Source organism: Branchiostoma floridae, unplaced genomic scaffold, assembly GCF_000003815.2.
Source record: "Branchiostoma floridae strain S238N-H82 unplaced genomic scaffold, Bfl_VNyyK Sc7u5tJ_1456, whole genome shotgun sequence".
Taxonomy (NCBI): domain Eukaryota; kingdom Metazoa; phylum Chordata; class Leptocardii; order Amphioxiformes; family Branchiostomatidae; genus Branchiostoma; species Branchiostoma floridae.
The window spans coordinates 1-14,840 of record NW_023365722.1 but is presented as its reverse complement, the minus strand read 5'-3'; the positions used below and the strand labels follow the sequence as shown (position 1 = coordinate 14,840).

At 40.3% G+C, this 14,840-nt stretch overlaps 3 protein-coding genes across 3 annotated transcripts in view; all 3 read right to left on the bottom strand.

Moving 5' to 3' along the window:
- LOC118407751 (N-acetylgalactosaminyltransferase 7-like) overlaps positions 1-5,098 on the bottom strand; it is a gene marked incomplete in the record, with an annotated part of 21,058 nt that extends 15,960 nt beyond the window's left edge. The window contains 3 exon segments of the mRNA XM_035808268.1: positions 14-39; positions 758-892; positions 4,809-5,098. Coding sequence (XP_035664161.1) covers positions 14-39; positions 758-892; positions 4,809-4,910 — 263 coding nt within the window.
- Positions 5,099-9,301: 4,203 nt separating this feature from the next.
- Positions 9,302-11,468, bottom strand: LOC118407750 (fibrinogen-like protein A). Its single transcript, XM_035808267.1, has 3 exons — positions 11,342-11,468; positions 10,612-10,710; positions 9,302-10,128 (listed from the first exon to the last, which is right to left on the bottom strand). Exons 1-3 carry the CDS (start codon positions 11,466-11,468, stop codon positions 9,302-9,304), a joined length of 1,053 nt encoding a protein of 350 aa, XP_035664160.1.
- Positions 11,469-14,117: 2,649 nt separating this feature from the next.
- LOC118407763 (angiopoietin-related protein 2-like) lies at positions 14,118-14,756 on the bottom strand. Its single transcript, XM_035808284.1, has one exon. It carries the CDS (start codon positions 14,754-14,756, stop codon positions 14,118-14,120), a length of 639 nt encoding a protein of 212 aa, XP_035664177.1.
- Positions 14,757-14,840: the final 84 nt, after the last annotated feature.

Below are 14,840 nucleotides of genomic sequence, written 5' to 3'. Positions count from 1 at the left end.
TTCCTCATCCTCATCCTCCTCTCCGATAAAGTTGGGTACCTTCAATCAATCAATGTTTCATTCAGTAAGGTTCTCATGGGCAAACACACATTCACCCAAATTTCCACCTTATTACACAGGCTTTACCATAACCACATGAAACACATAAGAACAATAGCCGCATACGAACAGTGACTTTTAACATGTTCATAGCATAAATAGTTGATTAAAATCAACATATTGGACAACAGTACTAAGTTACAAACTGTGCAGATAATAGCTAAGTGTTGATGGTGTGCATAACTGCCTTGTTGTAGAAACGGATGGCACAATAAAGGAAGGACTTGCTAAGCCTCTTAGTACGGGCTTTCGGTACACTGATTGTCCTATAGACAGGGTTGTAGCCAACACCCGTCCTTCTGTCCTTTGACGGAATTTTGCAGTTGGGGACAGAAAAAAATTTGCCCATTCCGTCCTCTGTGACGGACAAAAATCAGTATATAAAGATATAATAAAACTGTCTCCCTTGTGTAATTTTTCACTCAAACAGATGCTGTTGAACAGCTTAGTCCACCAGCAAAGTTTACACCTCAAAATGAAGGAAATATCGTGTCAGAGGGTCTAGATTTAAAAACTTTCTGGGGGGAACATGACCTTGGACCCCCTATTAGGAATGTCGTTTCTTCTGCGCTTGATTACATTCATAATTGAGAGGACGGAAAATGATTTTAGCCTGGCTACAACCCTGGTCCTAGAGTTTCTAAGTGAGAGTATAAACCTTGAGCTGCGGCATCTGATTGTCCTTTTTCCTGTTGGGTACGAAGAGCTTGTCCTCCTGGAACTGTTTCTCCCACTCCTCTCTCCTCTCCTGCCAGGGAGGCTGGTTTCTTCTCCTCTCACTGCCTTTTGTTTCCTGGGAGGGACAGTAATACTAGTATAAAACCATTTCTATCTACTCTCTTTCATTCAATCATTCAGACTAGGGGTGCGTACCAGTAAAGGAAATTTAGGTACAGGTACAGTTCACTTCCAGAGGATCAGGTCCAGGTCCTAAGTCGTGAACCTGGACATAATTGGCTGTGAAAAGTTGTAAATGGATCTCTGTGCAAAGTTGTAAGTTGTACGTTGTACAGGTACCCACCCCAAGTGCAGACTCTTGTATTGCCTACCTAGAGGCACACAGCATAATATAAAGCAGCAATTTATGTCCCTTCTGAAGGATGAGTGCAGCTCCAACTGACATTGGAACAGCTGCTCAACTGTGAGGCTGCCACCAGTTGAGCTACAGGGACATACATCTATTCTCAAAATAGACTTAAACTTCATGATCATTTAGAAAGAACCTTGAATATAGTAGAGACATAAAGGTTTTATTTTAGTCCAGGTCTGAAAGTTTCTATATTTCTATAATATTATGTAGACCCTGTTTGGCAAACATATAAATGTAAAAATGTTTTCTTTGGCTATTAAAATTACCCCCCCCCCCTTCCGCCTTTAAAAATTTTCTCATAGCCACTGATCCATTTCTGTCATATGATTTTCTCCCAAATCTCATTTGCCTAATCTTCCAATGCAAAGACATTCCCTTGTTTTACTTAGAAAGCCAACATCCTACAGTACAGTTTGGAGTGCAGGATATACGAAAATATGCTTCCTTCTTCAACAACAGCTGTCACAACAAGTTCTTTTGTACATGACCTATAATCAATAATATAGTCATGAATCATGAAAACCTCTGACGTTCCGACACAAGGTCTAGATCTTGCACTAAGTACTCGAAGCACCAGCTGCTACATAGTACTTTAAATCTTTGCTAGTATTGAAAAAGTCATTTGTCTTATGCGTTTTGATCATACTGCATTATACAAACTCTCAAGCTACATTTTCAACATTACTAAGAAAGGAGATCAAGCTGAACAAATGTATTAGATATAGTTTTAGAACCCATGTTTTTTATCAGTCATCATGTGTACTTAATAATATTACCACCTTTGCATCTGATTGCCTGTACTTAGCTTGCTATTATCATCATTATTAATTAATAATTATTATAGCACTAAGAACATAGAATAGCTTTTTTCGTAAAAGTCCTACATCTAATGTAAATTCACTTTTTTTTTACAGAGACTTAATTTTGGGGCATAAGGTGAAAGGAAAGTTACCATGTCTTAAATTTCAATTGACAAGATTTTGTAGTACATGTACAACTTATGTCAAACAATTTGTGGTAGAAAACAGCAAAATAAAAACACTGGAACCATTTTAAGATCTACCGCAGATGAAAATGAAAAGGAACATGACCAATATATTGATCCACTATATGGCTTTATTACTGTATTTCTGTAAACATAAGCAGCAGTTTTATTCTCACAGTTTTCAAGGTGACCTCGTTCACAGATTCAAGACACTGTGACTATAGCTTCCAATTTGTAACCATTGATTAACAATTGAGGATTGCTTCCAGTATGATAACCTCATTTTCCCTTCTACCATGAAATTGAGTCCCTTATTCAAAAATCAATTTATTCCAAGTACTGAAAATTTGATTTTTTCCTATTGGTCATATTATGCGGAAAGGATAGTTTAGAAACATTTCTTTTGTAGCCTTCAAAATTTTTGATAGCCTTTATAATTGCTTAATCACTTTATTTTGGGGCCTCATTTCTGATTTCAAAAAATGATACCATTTAACTATTTTAAGGACTTTGATCAGAAACTCCCAAAATATATCCATATCTTCATCTTGTTGACATTGTCACACTGTATGTGTGCATAACATGTTATATTTACATGCTCTAATTCAATCATTTACAGGTTTACAAAAGTATCAGAATTCACTAATTGTCTCTCTGCCTTTTTTTCAGCCATGGCCTATTTCATAAGCAATGGTGTACTCATTCTATCATTAATAATTCATATTTGATATTTGCACATTACATATTGTGGGACTCTTTTACGTAACAATAAAGGTGATTGAACAAATGGCTTAACAACTTGTACATACAACGTATACACAACATGTAGGCCGTTTCCAGTACTGTTAATAAATGACAATGAAAAGGCAAATGATAAACAAAGTACACCTTTGCTCACTCATTTGATTTATTTGGTGGTTATAGGTAATGACCAGGCCTTAAAACACCATACAATCTCGGGGCAGGTTGCCATATTCTTTGTTATTATTATTACTATTGGGTTGGGCCGACTACTCTCTCTTTGCAATGTCAGGGGATGAATTGTGAGGATCTTAAAATTGGTGGGGGTTGATCACAAGGGTCTGGAGCAGCTGCCATTCGGGGCTAACTCAGGCGACCTCAATATGACTGTCGTAAGTGTCTGGAGTGAGCGCTAACTCAGGTGACCCTGACCTCAATACAACAGCAATTGCCCCATTTGCGGCCTTAGAACTACATTTTGTATAGGTTTTAAACCACTCACACCGGGAAGGGCCCCTGCTCTTTTCGATAAGTGTGGTGGGATCATTAATGTGCTCGAGGTATGTCTCTTCTCAAACATGGGATCTCCATTCAACATCCTATCTGAGGGACATCCCCAACTAGTACTAGCAGAAACACCTGAGTAAAGAGAGGAAAGTCGTATACTAGTAGTGCTTTTCCAAGGGCACAAGATCAGTGGCATATCAATGGATTCGAACCAATGACCTATATGTAGGGGCCAAATACAGGACCCCACTAATATGGTTATGATAACATGATATTATAATATTACATACATTTGATTCAATAGCGCCAGACAAATTACCAAATGGTAACGTACAAGTCATCTGAGGTGACTTATGCACAGTGCTGCAAACATGGACAAATGGGGAGGGGGGTAAGTATACATTGATTTGTGGAAAATAAAGACAGTTTAGTTTATCTATCAAAGTGTGTACAATGTATACAACTCAGAGTCATATACAATTAATTTGGACAATAGGAATCCATTTTTTGCAAATTACAAGAAACACAGCTTCAAGCTTACAATGTACGGTACATGCTTTCATTTCATTAAATACTGTAAATTTTGAAAATTTAATCAAACAGCCATTTCTCTATTTTGTTGCACTTACATCACTAGCTCATAATGTTAAGACGTCATTCAACAATTACTGACTCTATTAAAGTTCTGCGAGCCTACAAAGCCTTAAAATGCATTATGTCGAAGAGCGGCTGTACCATTTAATCAGTACAAACACAAACATAGTCTTTCTATCTTAACTTATTTTTCATGACATCTAGCATAAGTCAACAAGACTTTTTGCAACTAGTAAAAACAAAACACACAAACAAATATCTTTTCAGTCCTTGTCTTTGTGACAAGTATTGAAATAAATGCTAGTTTGTCAATTCAAAAACCTTAAATTCTTAAAACACTAAGCAACTCAAGCAGCTATTTACTTAAGGGATTGGGAAAAATCTTTAAGGTTTTGTTGTATGTTAAAGCACCTGGAAATATTGACATGGGCGAGTCCATGTGCGGATACAGGGGGAGACAGGTGTGTTTCCACGTCACCGTAGGGGGGAGGGGGGCTTTGGTAACATGTGGAAGACAAATATGATTTCTATAATATCAATACATATTCCTAGAAACCAGAATTCTTCCGAAATATCTTAAAATTCGTTTGAAAAATAAACGACTTCTGCTTGACGCGTGTAAAGGAATTTTAGTCGTTAAATTTGATACACAAATATTTGTTTGTTTTCTTTGCTAGAACAACAAGAATAACTGCACCGGCAATGTATATCGATATGAATATGTATTTTCTATAAATTGAATGTATTTATGGTGACTAAAATGTGTGAGAAATAAAGTTATTGTCCACTCACCACCGCATTTTCGTCGATTCCTCGAGTAAAAATCCAGACGACGAAGAAGAACACCCCGAACACTGTCGCGGTTCTGACGACAAAACTTGGTCTCAATCTCATCTCAATACAGCAACAAACTCTGATAGCATCCTACGAACCTATACCCCAAGGTTGGGATCGGAATATATTAAAGATTTGGGTTAAAAACTTAAAGAAAACGCGGGGGAAGTGAGCCCGTATAACCCACACAACAACCAGCGTGTGTGTATATGTGTCTGATACGGGCATGCGTATCGCAGGGTGACCTATGAACCCGGATGCAGTGCCACGTGTTAAGGTTAGGGGGCGTGGCTGTGTCAATAAACCTGGACAAACAGTCAAACTTTAAAAGAACTTCTGAAAGAAACTTCTGTAAAGGATAGATCGAATCTACTTAAGGAGATCAATAACTCTACTTGATGTGAGATGTCCTCGTTGAGTTGATGTTAAAAATAATTCTGGACTTTTTGTGCTGTTCTTTGAGGCGCTTTTTGAGACAAAAGTTGTATATTTCTCCTGACTTTTTAATACGTTACACTTTGACGGGCGTTTTCATAGCGGTTAGTCATGGTACCGCAGTTCGTGTTGTTCATACTTGTGTGAAGAAAGATCGAATCTGTTGTCTTCAAAAGTTCTGGATATTCCATTTTTTTAGTTGAACAATTCTTTAAAATTATTTAGATGCTTTTTATCGCCATAGACAAATATATTATCCTTTCCTTGTCTTCTTCATAAGATAGTTCAATTTTTAAACTATTCACGTTAAACGTTTTAGGAGTGAAATTTGAATGGCGTGGGATTCTAGACCGACCAGTTCAAGGCCGAGCTACTTATTTGAGTCTTCTCGGATATTAAGTAAGGATTAGCCCAACCTATTGAAAGCTCCTCGCAATTCAGGACCTGGCTGCCAAGAGAGAGTAGTCGGTCCACCCAATAACCAGTAAGTTGTACACCACTGCCATTTACTTTTCAGGCCCCATGTAACTATATGAATAATCATAAAGCGCCGATGTGTCGTCATATGCAATACCTTGGTGATAGCTTTCTGTTAATGACGTTGATAACATAACGATGTGTCTGAGAAAATGTCGTATCTCAAGATCTAGAGTTTTCTTAGCGGTCAGGAGATGGTATCTGAATAGTACATTGTATACAGAATAAGATATATATATACATAGTTATGCAACGTTGTTTAATGACCGGTACCCATGTTCAATAAAGTTAAGTCACGGAACATTCATTTCATGATATTGCCACTTACATAATGACACTGACGGGTATGAGATGAAGACTCGCCAAAACATCATAAAACCATATGTATTAACACGGAAAATTTCGTTGGAAAAAAATATTTAATTTAAACTTTTCTATTCCACATATTTTAACATGTGGAATAGAAAACGTAAAAGTAGTTAACTGCATATATTCTGCCTAATGTATTTGACAAGCATGGAAAATGCTCCTTCGTCGTGAGCTCGCACAGGGATAAACAATGCTTTGTGGATTGTTAAACAGATTTATTTGCTCAACGTGTATCTTGAAATCTAAATAAGACAACATTGATCTATTTTAAACATTCACTTCCTTTATTGGTAAAAAGCGACACGGTGTGCTCTTACACAGCCCTGCAAGCATTTGTCACAAGTTTACAGGTTTGTCTTAGGCAGGCACATTTCGCTAATAGACCGTCTTTTCTTGGATTGTTTTTATCTTAACTTGTTTCCACGTAGGGTCCGACGTACAAGCAAGAGTTAGAATCAAAGTTTGCTTCTTCAAGCATTCACTTATACAATCTTGTTTCTCACTATCTCTAAGCAACTGTCTATGGTCTCATGAACAACTTTGTTTGTCTAATTCCATAAAAGGTTCAGCCACCTCCATAATACAATTTAGGAACACTTCTCGTCCGTTTGGTCGAACGTTACCCGTGACATACCGAGCACTGCAGACGTCTCGGACCAGCTTTCCACTGGATCATTGCCAGAGCTCAGTATAGGACAGGTTAAACTCCAACTCAGAAAGCTCAACCCACGCAAAGCTACCGGAGACGACCACATTCCGACATGGATTCTGACTACTTTCCACGAGGAACTTGCTCCTGTGCTATGTAACATCTACAACTCCTGTCTGCAACAGGGCATATTCCCTGAACAATGGAAGTCGGAGTTGGTCGTTCCAGTACCGAAGACATCTAAACCCAAGGGGCCTGAAGAATACAGAAGGATCTCCCTTACCAGCTGTCTGGGTAAAGTACTGGAATCGTTTGTCCGTGTGCTGTTACAGAGAGACACTGACCACCTGATCCATGGCTCCCAACATGGCTTCAGGCCGGGGAGATCAACGGTGTCGGCCCTCAACCACATTACGCAAACCTGGCACGACGCGCTCAACAGTAAGCCGAAAATGGATGTACATGTGTCATTCATCGACTTTAGCCGGGCATTCGACACAATTGACCACGGCAGTCTTCTGCATAGCTTGGCAAAGATGGGGGTGAGACGGGACCTGTGGTGTTGCTTGCGCAGTTACCTGAGTGACCGTGTACAGCGTGTCAGGTGGGGTTCGTGTATCTCCTCGCCACGCCCAGTACTCGCCGGAACCCCTCAGGGTGGGATCATCTCGCCATCTCTGTTTGTCCTGGCCATGAACAGTCTTGACAAAGGCATCCCGATCAGTGTAGCCCCAGTTAAGTACGCTGATGACCTGACAAACACAGAACTTCTCATGGGATCGCTACCAGGCCAAATGCAACTTGCCATCAATGAAGTTGACTCTTGGGCGAAGTCCTACAGTATGGCAGCTAATGTGAAAAAGACCAAAGACATGGTGGTCAGCTGTCGTAAGGAGGCAGTGAACCCCCCTCCACTTACTTTGAACGGGGAGAACGTAGAGCGTGTGCGGAGGTTCAAACTCCTTGGAGTGATAGTCAGCGACGACTTGTCCTGGCGCCCACACATTGAGTACATGTTGTCGAAAGTCAGCCCCAGGATTCACTACCTGCGACTGTCCAAACGAGCCGGGCTACCAGCAGACGTACTTCTCCAGATCTACAAGACATTCATCCGCCCAGTACTGGAGTACGGCTCACCGGTGTGGGGAGGTCTACCCCGCGGTCTGGCTGAAGAGCTGGAGAAAGTCCAGAGGTCCTGTTGCAGGATCATCGGTATACCCTACGAACAGCTACCTACCTTGGAGTCCCGGAGACGGGATGCGACTGTACGTGAACTGAGAAGGGTGGTGGCTGACGCCACTCACCCTTGCCAGGAGTTCCTGCAGCCGGCTACAGAGTGTCAGTACCAGCTACGACGGGCTCCCCGTTTTAAGCTGCCACTGAGCCGGTCCAACAGACATTCGCAATCGTTTATCCCCAGGGCCCTTGCTCTGTTGAATGACAATTAACGCACTATCACATCCGTATGACGTGTACCGAACTCATTGTTACAAATATTGTATAGTAAACGTCTGTAATTTGTGATTTTAAGCAAAATTATAAGTCAATGTAAAGTATGCCTTTAAAATTGTAATAACTTTTTAAACAATGTTTAATAACGAAGCTTGTAAACACCAACACAATTCAGGCTAAATTGCCTGCAAAGTGGTGATTTTAATAAAGTTCAAAGTTCAAGCTCTTTGTGGCCCATCATTTGGTTCACTTTTGTTCTCTCTTGATTTTATTCAATGTTGAATTAATTTTTTTTGCAATCGTCTGAAGATCGTTTACAACAAAATCATATTTTTTCTTCCATTCTTCGTAAAAAATGGTTTTCCAACCATTTTGTTGATGTGGCCATTTTCAGATATACCCTAGAATTTACGCTTTTAAAAACGTTCCTACCCGTTAAAGTTAAGGCGCTTTAGGTAAGGTACTGTAGAATAAGGTTATACATGGTTAGGTGCTTTATACTGTGGCACAACCTTTGAATATATATAACTAGCTACAGGATAGAAGAAGAGACAAAAAAGGACAAGGGAACAATCACTGCATCAGTCTACTCTACTTTATTGTGCCATAAGCACATGTCACAACTGACAGGGAATATGTTTCAAACATGGCAATCCATCGGGTGTACCACCCACTAGAAAAGTCAGGAATTGAAGACACAATACCATATTCATAGTTTCGTAGACAACTTACTGTACTTTAAGTAAACTAAAAGCATATTTTCAGTTTCATGAATTGTTGGGAGTCTATAGCTAGCAAGGTAATATCAAATTACAAAAATGTCGGATTATGAAGAGCTGGATCAGAATGTGAGATGACGTACTGATGAATATGCAGATGTTGGAAAAGATAACAATTTGCTATGGTTTCAATGCCTAGAGTCTTCCACAACCTACTCTTTTGAAATTGTTCATCATCTTTAATAAAGAAACTGGATTGACGTCAATCCATTGCAAATGCACTGGGTGAGCATGGGGTGATGCATTCCCTGTGAATCCTCGACCTGTCAGCTGGGTTAGTGTCTGACAACTTATGGTTGGAAGTTGGCAGGACGGACCATCATTTTGGACTTTTTCAGATAGTACCAATAGGAGCCTGCAAACGGGTACCATACGATCCCGCCGCCACTGCCACTAGTACGGTCAGAGGGACGCAGGTACGGGCCATTGAGGGCAGAATAACCACAGCTCTTGTACCACCACCCTCCTGTGGAATAACTGTTAGTACTGGCGCATGACGCCGACGATGTATCACGATCTTCATTCCTAGCGCTGAAGCCCTGACCGTTTAGGTAGTTAGCATTCGATGAGCCTCCTGATAAGTAAAACCCATCCCCAGCCGTCCCACTGTACCCACCAACAGAAAGACGATAGTAGGAACCACTCCCCACCGAGAATGACGAGTATTTGGCGTACTTCACCACACTGTCCCAATCCTCCAATTCTATGTATAGCTCATACGCATCCTGATCGGTCAAACGGTACATATTCTCCAACCCCAACCACTGCTCCCCAGCGGATGAACCAAACCCGTACCTAAAGTCGTTATAAAGTCGGTTAAAGTCGATGGACCCGTCAAGCCTCCTCTGTATGACCGTCCACCCTCCCCCATCTGTGGTCTGATCACAGTATACAGATAAGGGGCTGGTCAGACCTACAGGCATTATGTCATGTACACCACTAGACACGGCATTGAACAGGGACAGGGCCGTGTGGATGTCAGAACAGTCGGAAAAGTAGTTCGTGCGCCCGCTAAGGGCCAGGGAGGCCAGGTCGGACTGGGGAAGCTGCTCGTCCACCTTGTCTACCTGGGGGTTGTCTTCGTCGTCTGGGTCCTCTATCGGGGACAGAAGTGATTCTGTGAGGAAGCAGGATACGATGTCAGGAGACATTCATGGGAAATGACACAAAATTTTGTTGAAAGTAGGAAATTGCAAATGAACAAATTCTGGTTCTAGCTAGCTATACGCCCTAAGGTATTTGTGACAAGTTCCTGAGAATTTAGAATCATACAATTGTATTAAGTAGAGGGAAGATTGAGATTATCGCTGTTCACTAGAATAAAGTAGAATTTTTATTCCTCATTTATCTGTGAATTAGATATCCCTCATGACTAAAATGCTAAGTGACCTTGCAGTTTAATGCTTTGGTCATTTGAGAAATAGACAATAAGGAAAATGCAAGGTACCGCACATAATCAAACATAGAACTAAGATAACAAAAGTGCTGTAAAAACCACACAGAACTAGAAAAATGATGATGCTTGTATTTTGTTTTACTCCTCACTTATCCGAACATTGTTGGGGGGAAAAGTGACAAAAGCATTCGGCAATGTACTCACCACATATGTTGGAGTCGAGTACGCTGAGTTTATCGCCTACAGCTCTGCACAGCTCTTTCATCGAAGTGGCATCGCCATCGGGACTGGGTTTTGACAGAGCTGCAAGCAGAAAATCATCTTAAGCCTAGACAAAAATACTGTTTCTGATAATGTTACGGCTTTGCCAGCTGGTAAGTTCTTGCTATTTTGATTGAAAACATTGAGTTTTAATTGATTCCCCTCTCCTTTATAAATTGAATTTTTCGCCTATGCAGAATAAGTATTCTATCTTTATGCTTCGCTAGCAAAAAAGTGATACCACAATTTGAGCATTAAAATCTTGCTGGGTGATGGATCAGAGACCCCTCTACCACAACATTAGGTCAACCCTTTTCTGTAAAATGTCTGCAAAGAAATCGATTTTTTTCAGGATCAGGCTCATGTACTACTAGGGAAACATTTTCTGTAATAGGCCTTGTGTGAGGTTCACTGAGATGCCTAGCATTTCAGGTAAGTTTCTTGATTCCTAACTCGTATACAACAGAACGAAATAAATGCATTTATTCTCGATTGGCAGATTTTCTATTATCCAAGCATATAAAGGTTACAATCCTACGAAGATATTGTTCTAAACAATTATGATAAAAGCTTTCGGACCTCATGAGTTAACACGAAAGACTTACTTGGCAAACGGTACCGGTGAAGCATTGTAGAACTATATATTACTTAGTATCTAGTATTCAACACTCACCGATTCCTTGGCATCCTTTCCGAATATGGCACAGGTCCTCGGTGCTCCACTGTGAGTCCCCAGGCTGTGCTGTTCCACAGACAGCGGTGCTGCAGACAGCAGTGATGAGTAGGATCAGGTACAGCATGATGACAGCAGTAAGTCAGGCTGGTCGTCAGTCTGGACACAAGTCTGCCGTAGGCTCGTATTTAAACACTCTGTCCATCTGCTACTATTTACAAACCAATTTAGACAGAAATGTCTTCAAAGAACCAACCTAACATTCATGAATTTGATACTTCCTTCCTTCTTTTATTAAAGTTGACACAACACTGAACGTGCCAAACGTACCAAGGAATTTGCCTAATATCTCTTAAACTGGGCATCTGTCTGGTTACATGTACAGTAATACTGTGCGTTTGAAAAAGCTAGTCTGCATACCATTAGAAAGAAATCTATCTTCTACATGTGTAAGAAAATGAATTTTTTACTTCCTTCGCTCCTTTATTTAAGTTGATACAAGACTCAACGAGCCAAACGTACCAAGGAATTTATCTAATATATTTTACACTTGCCATCTGTCTGGTTACTTGTACAGTAATATAGTTTGTTTGTTTTGCATCAGCGGTATGTATCTGCATACAATTGGAATCAAATTTATCTTCCACATGTGTAAGAATATGAATTCCGTACTTCCTTCGTTCCTCTATTAAAGTTGACACAACTCTTAGCTGTTCTTTATGCAAGAACAAATTTCTTAAACATTTGTCTTGATCCTGACTTTTAAACTAATTTGTTATATCTTTCAGAAATAACATTACTGTAACAAAATTGTTTTATCTACAAAACTTTTGAATATATCTTCTCAGAATATGTTTGTGTACAAGACGGTGCCACTTTAAATAACGAGATATCGTTTACGAGCTGACTTTTCAAACATTCAAAAATGGAAATCCTTCAGTGTTATATATGACAGTTGACTCTACACTCTACAAAGCTCTTAGCGAAATGTATATAGCACTCTACGAATACAATAAGACATAACTGTGGCATCACTCATATCCCAGGTAACACAGCCCCTGGTAGGTTTGTACACAGTCCCTGCGTCTATTGTTTACAGGACACTTTCTACAGGAGTGTGCTTTATATAAGCGGAAATTTCTTAGTACGTTTAAGTTAAAGTTGAAATTCAAATTTTCTAACTCATTCAATACACCACAATAAAGCTGCTGTGGATCTCTGTCCTACGATTTCCATGTATAGATGGGACAGTAGGATCACAGAGTTCGGCAGAGCAGAGTCCGATTACAATGCAGTATAGTCGTATTTCAGACTTACGTACATCCACCACTGTTTACTAGCTTTTGCCAGTTTAGATAGATTTCATCTACCGGGTGTGTAAGAATATGAATTCGCCTATTTTCCATCGTTCCTTTATTCGGAATCGCAGATTATAAAATATTCAGTTTATACTGTGTAATATTCTAAGTTTAATAAGAGAAAGGGAGAGCACAACAGATCTAGAGAAACATACAGTTCATTTGACTTAATTGTGACATGACTACAATATATAGATTAACATTAAGCGCAATGGAGAATAGACAACTGCATCAAATTGAACACACAAATGATGTACCAACAAGGACAGCCATGTTTGAAAAGAATGACTCTAAAATGAATGACTCAAAGTATAATGTGTCTGATACGGGCTTGCATATTGCGACGTGAACTATGAATCCGGTTGCAGTGCTGAGTGTTTTAAGGTAGGGGGCGTGCCTCTATATACAACTTAGACAAACTTCACAAGACCTTGTTAGGAACCTACGGAAAGTTTGAATCTGCGTACAGGTGCTGAAAGTTGCTAATTAGTCGTGCCATTTTCAGTGGATGTTGAAAATTCTCAAGCATTATATGTGTAGATGCCGTGATAATCTTAATTCAGTCTTCACTTTCACACACTGGTTCCTAGACAACTTCTTTGCACCTTTTCATGACTTCACAATATTTTAGCTTGACCTAATTTTTTTACTATTGCTTTTCTGGAAGTGGTCGTTTTGCTTTTACAATCCCAATTAAAAGCTCTTTTGGTGTTACTTACATTAGGCATTTCTTCATACATTCATAAACCATTCCTAGCAATTCGCTATGGTACTGCAGAATACTATTGCATACAATTAATTTGGTTTATATTGTGAAAAACCACTACATACTCGTATAACGAGCCGTGGCATGAAAGGAAACAACGACAAACAAATAAGGCTTGCTTCAGTCTATTTCACTTTAATGTAACATTACCACATGCTGCAACTGACAGGAATCAATCATTATGTTTCAAAGATTCTAAACCATCTAGTGTACTATACGTAAGGAGAGCCGAGAGTTTAAGAAAGAATGATAACTACATATTCATAGCCTCATAGACAGGTTAACGTTCGACACATGTTCGACACAAGTTTCAAAAAGTTTACATTAGATAATGTAACAAGGTAATCTCACATGATAAACTTGTCGATTCAGATAACGAAGAGCTGGGTTGACGGGACTAAGAAGTGATACATGTATACAGCCAAGCTCCAGATATAGGAAAAGATAACATGTATTTTATTATTTCATAAGAGTTTATTGCTATATACCTATGACCGTTAGATATGAGTTTTGAAATTATACAGATTCGGAGAAAACTGATGGACGTCAATATTGTAGATGCAGCTATCAGAGTAAGCATGAGGCGATGGTTTGCCTATTAAGAAATTGTGTGTCCTCGACCTGTCAGCTTGGTTAAATGGTGCCTGGCAACTTATGGTTGGAAGTTAGCAGGACGGACCATCATTTTGGACTTTTTCAGATATTGGTGATAGGAGCCTCCAAATGGGTACCAATAGATACCGTAGCCACTGTGACCGGTGCGGTCAGAGGGCCGCAGGTACGGGCCGTTCAGGGCAGACCTAGCACAGCTCTTGTACCACCACCCTCCTGAGTAGTCACCTCTACCACCAGCACAAGACCCGCTATTGGCATCACGGTCTACATCCCTAGCGCTGAAAGCCTGACCGTTTAGGTAGCCACCGTGGGAAGATGAGTCGGACGATAAGTAGAACCCATCCCCAGCCGTCCCACTGTACCCACCAACAGAGAGGCGATAGTAGGAACCACTATTCCCCAACGAGAATGACGAGTACTTGGCGTACTTGACCACACTGTTCCAATCCTCCAATTCTACATACATCTCATACGCATCCTGGTCGGTCAAACGGTACACATTCTCCAACCCCAACCACTGCTCCCCAGCGGATGAACCAAACCCGAACCTAAAGGAGTTATAAGGCCGGTTAAAGTCGATGGACCCGTCAAACCTCCTCTGTATGACCGTCCACCCTCCCCCATCTGTGGTCTGATCACAGTATACAGATATGGGGCTGGTCAGACCTACAGGCATTATGTCATGTACACCACTAGACACGGCATTGAACAGGGACAGAGCGGTGTGGATGTCAGAACAGTCGGAAAAGTAGTTTGTGCG

Coding starts and splice junctions, on each gene's coding strand:
- LOC118407750 (XM_035808267.1), bottom strand. CDS start 11,468: ATGCTGTACCTGATCCTACTCATCACTGCTGTCTGCAGCACCGCTGTC. Junction 10,711..11,341: donor GAAAGGATGCCAAGGAATCG/GTGAGTGTTGAA, acceptor TTCTGCTTGCAG/CTCTGTCAAAACCCAGTCCC. Junction 10,129..10,611: donor ACTCGACTCCAACATATGTG/GTGAGTACATTG, acceptor GCTTCCTCACAG/AATCACTTCTGTCCCCGATA.
- LOC118407763 (XM_035808284.1), bottom strand. CDS start 14,756: ATGCCTGTAGGTCTGACCAGCCCCATATCTGTATACTGTGATCAGACC.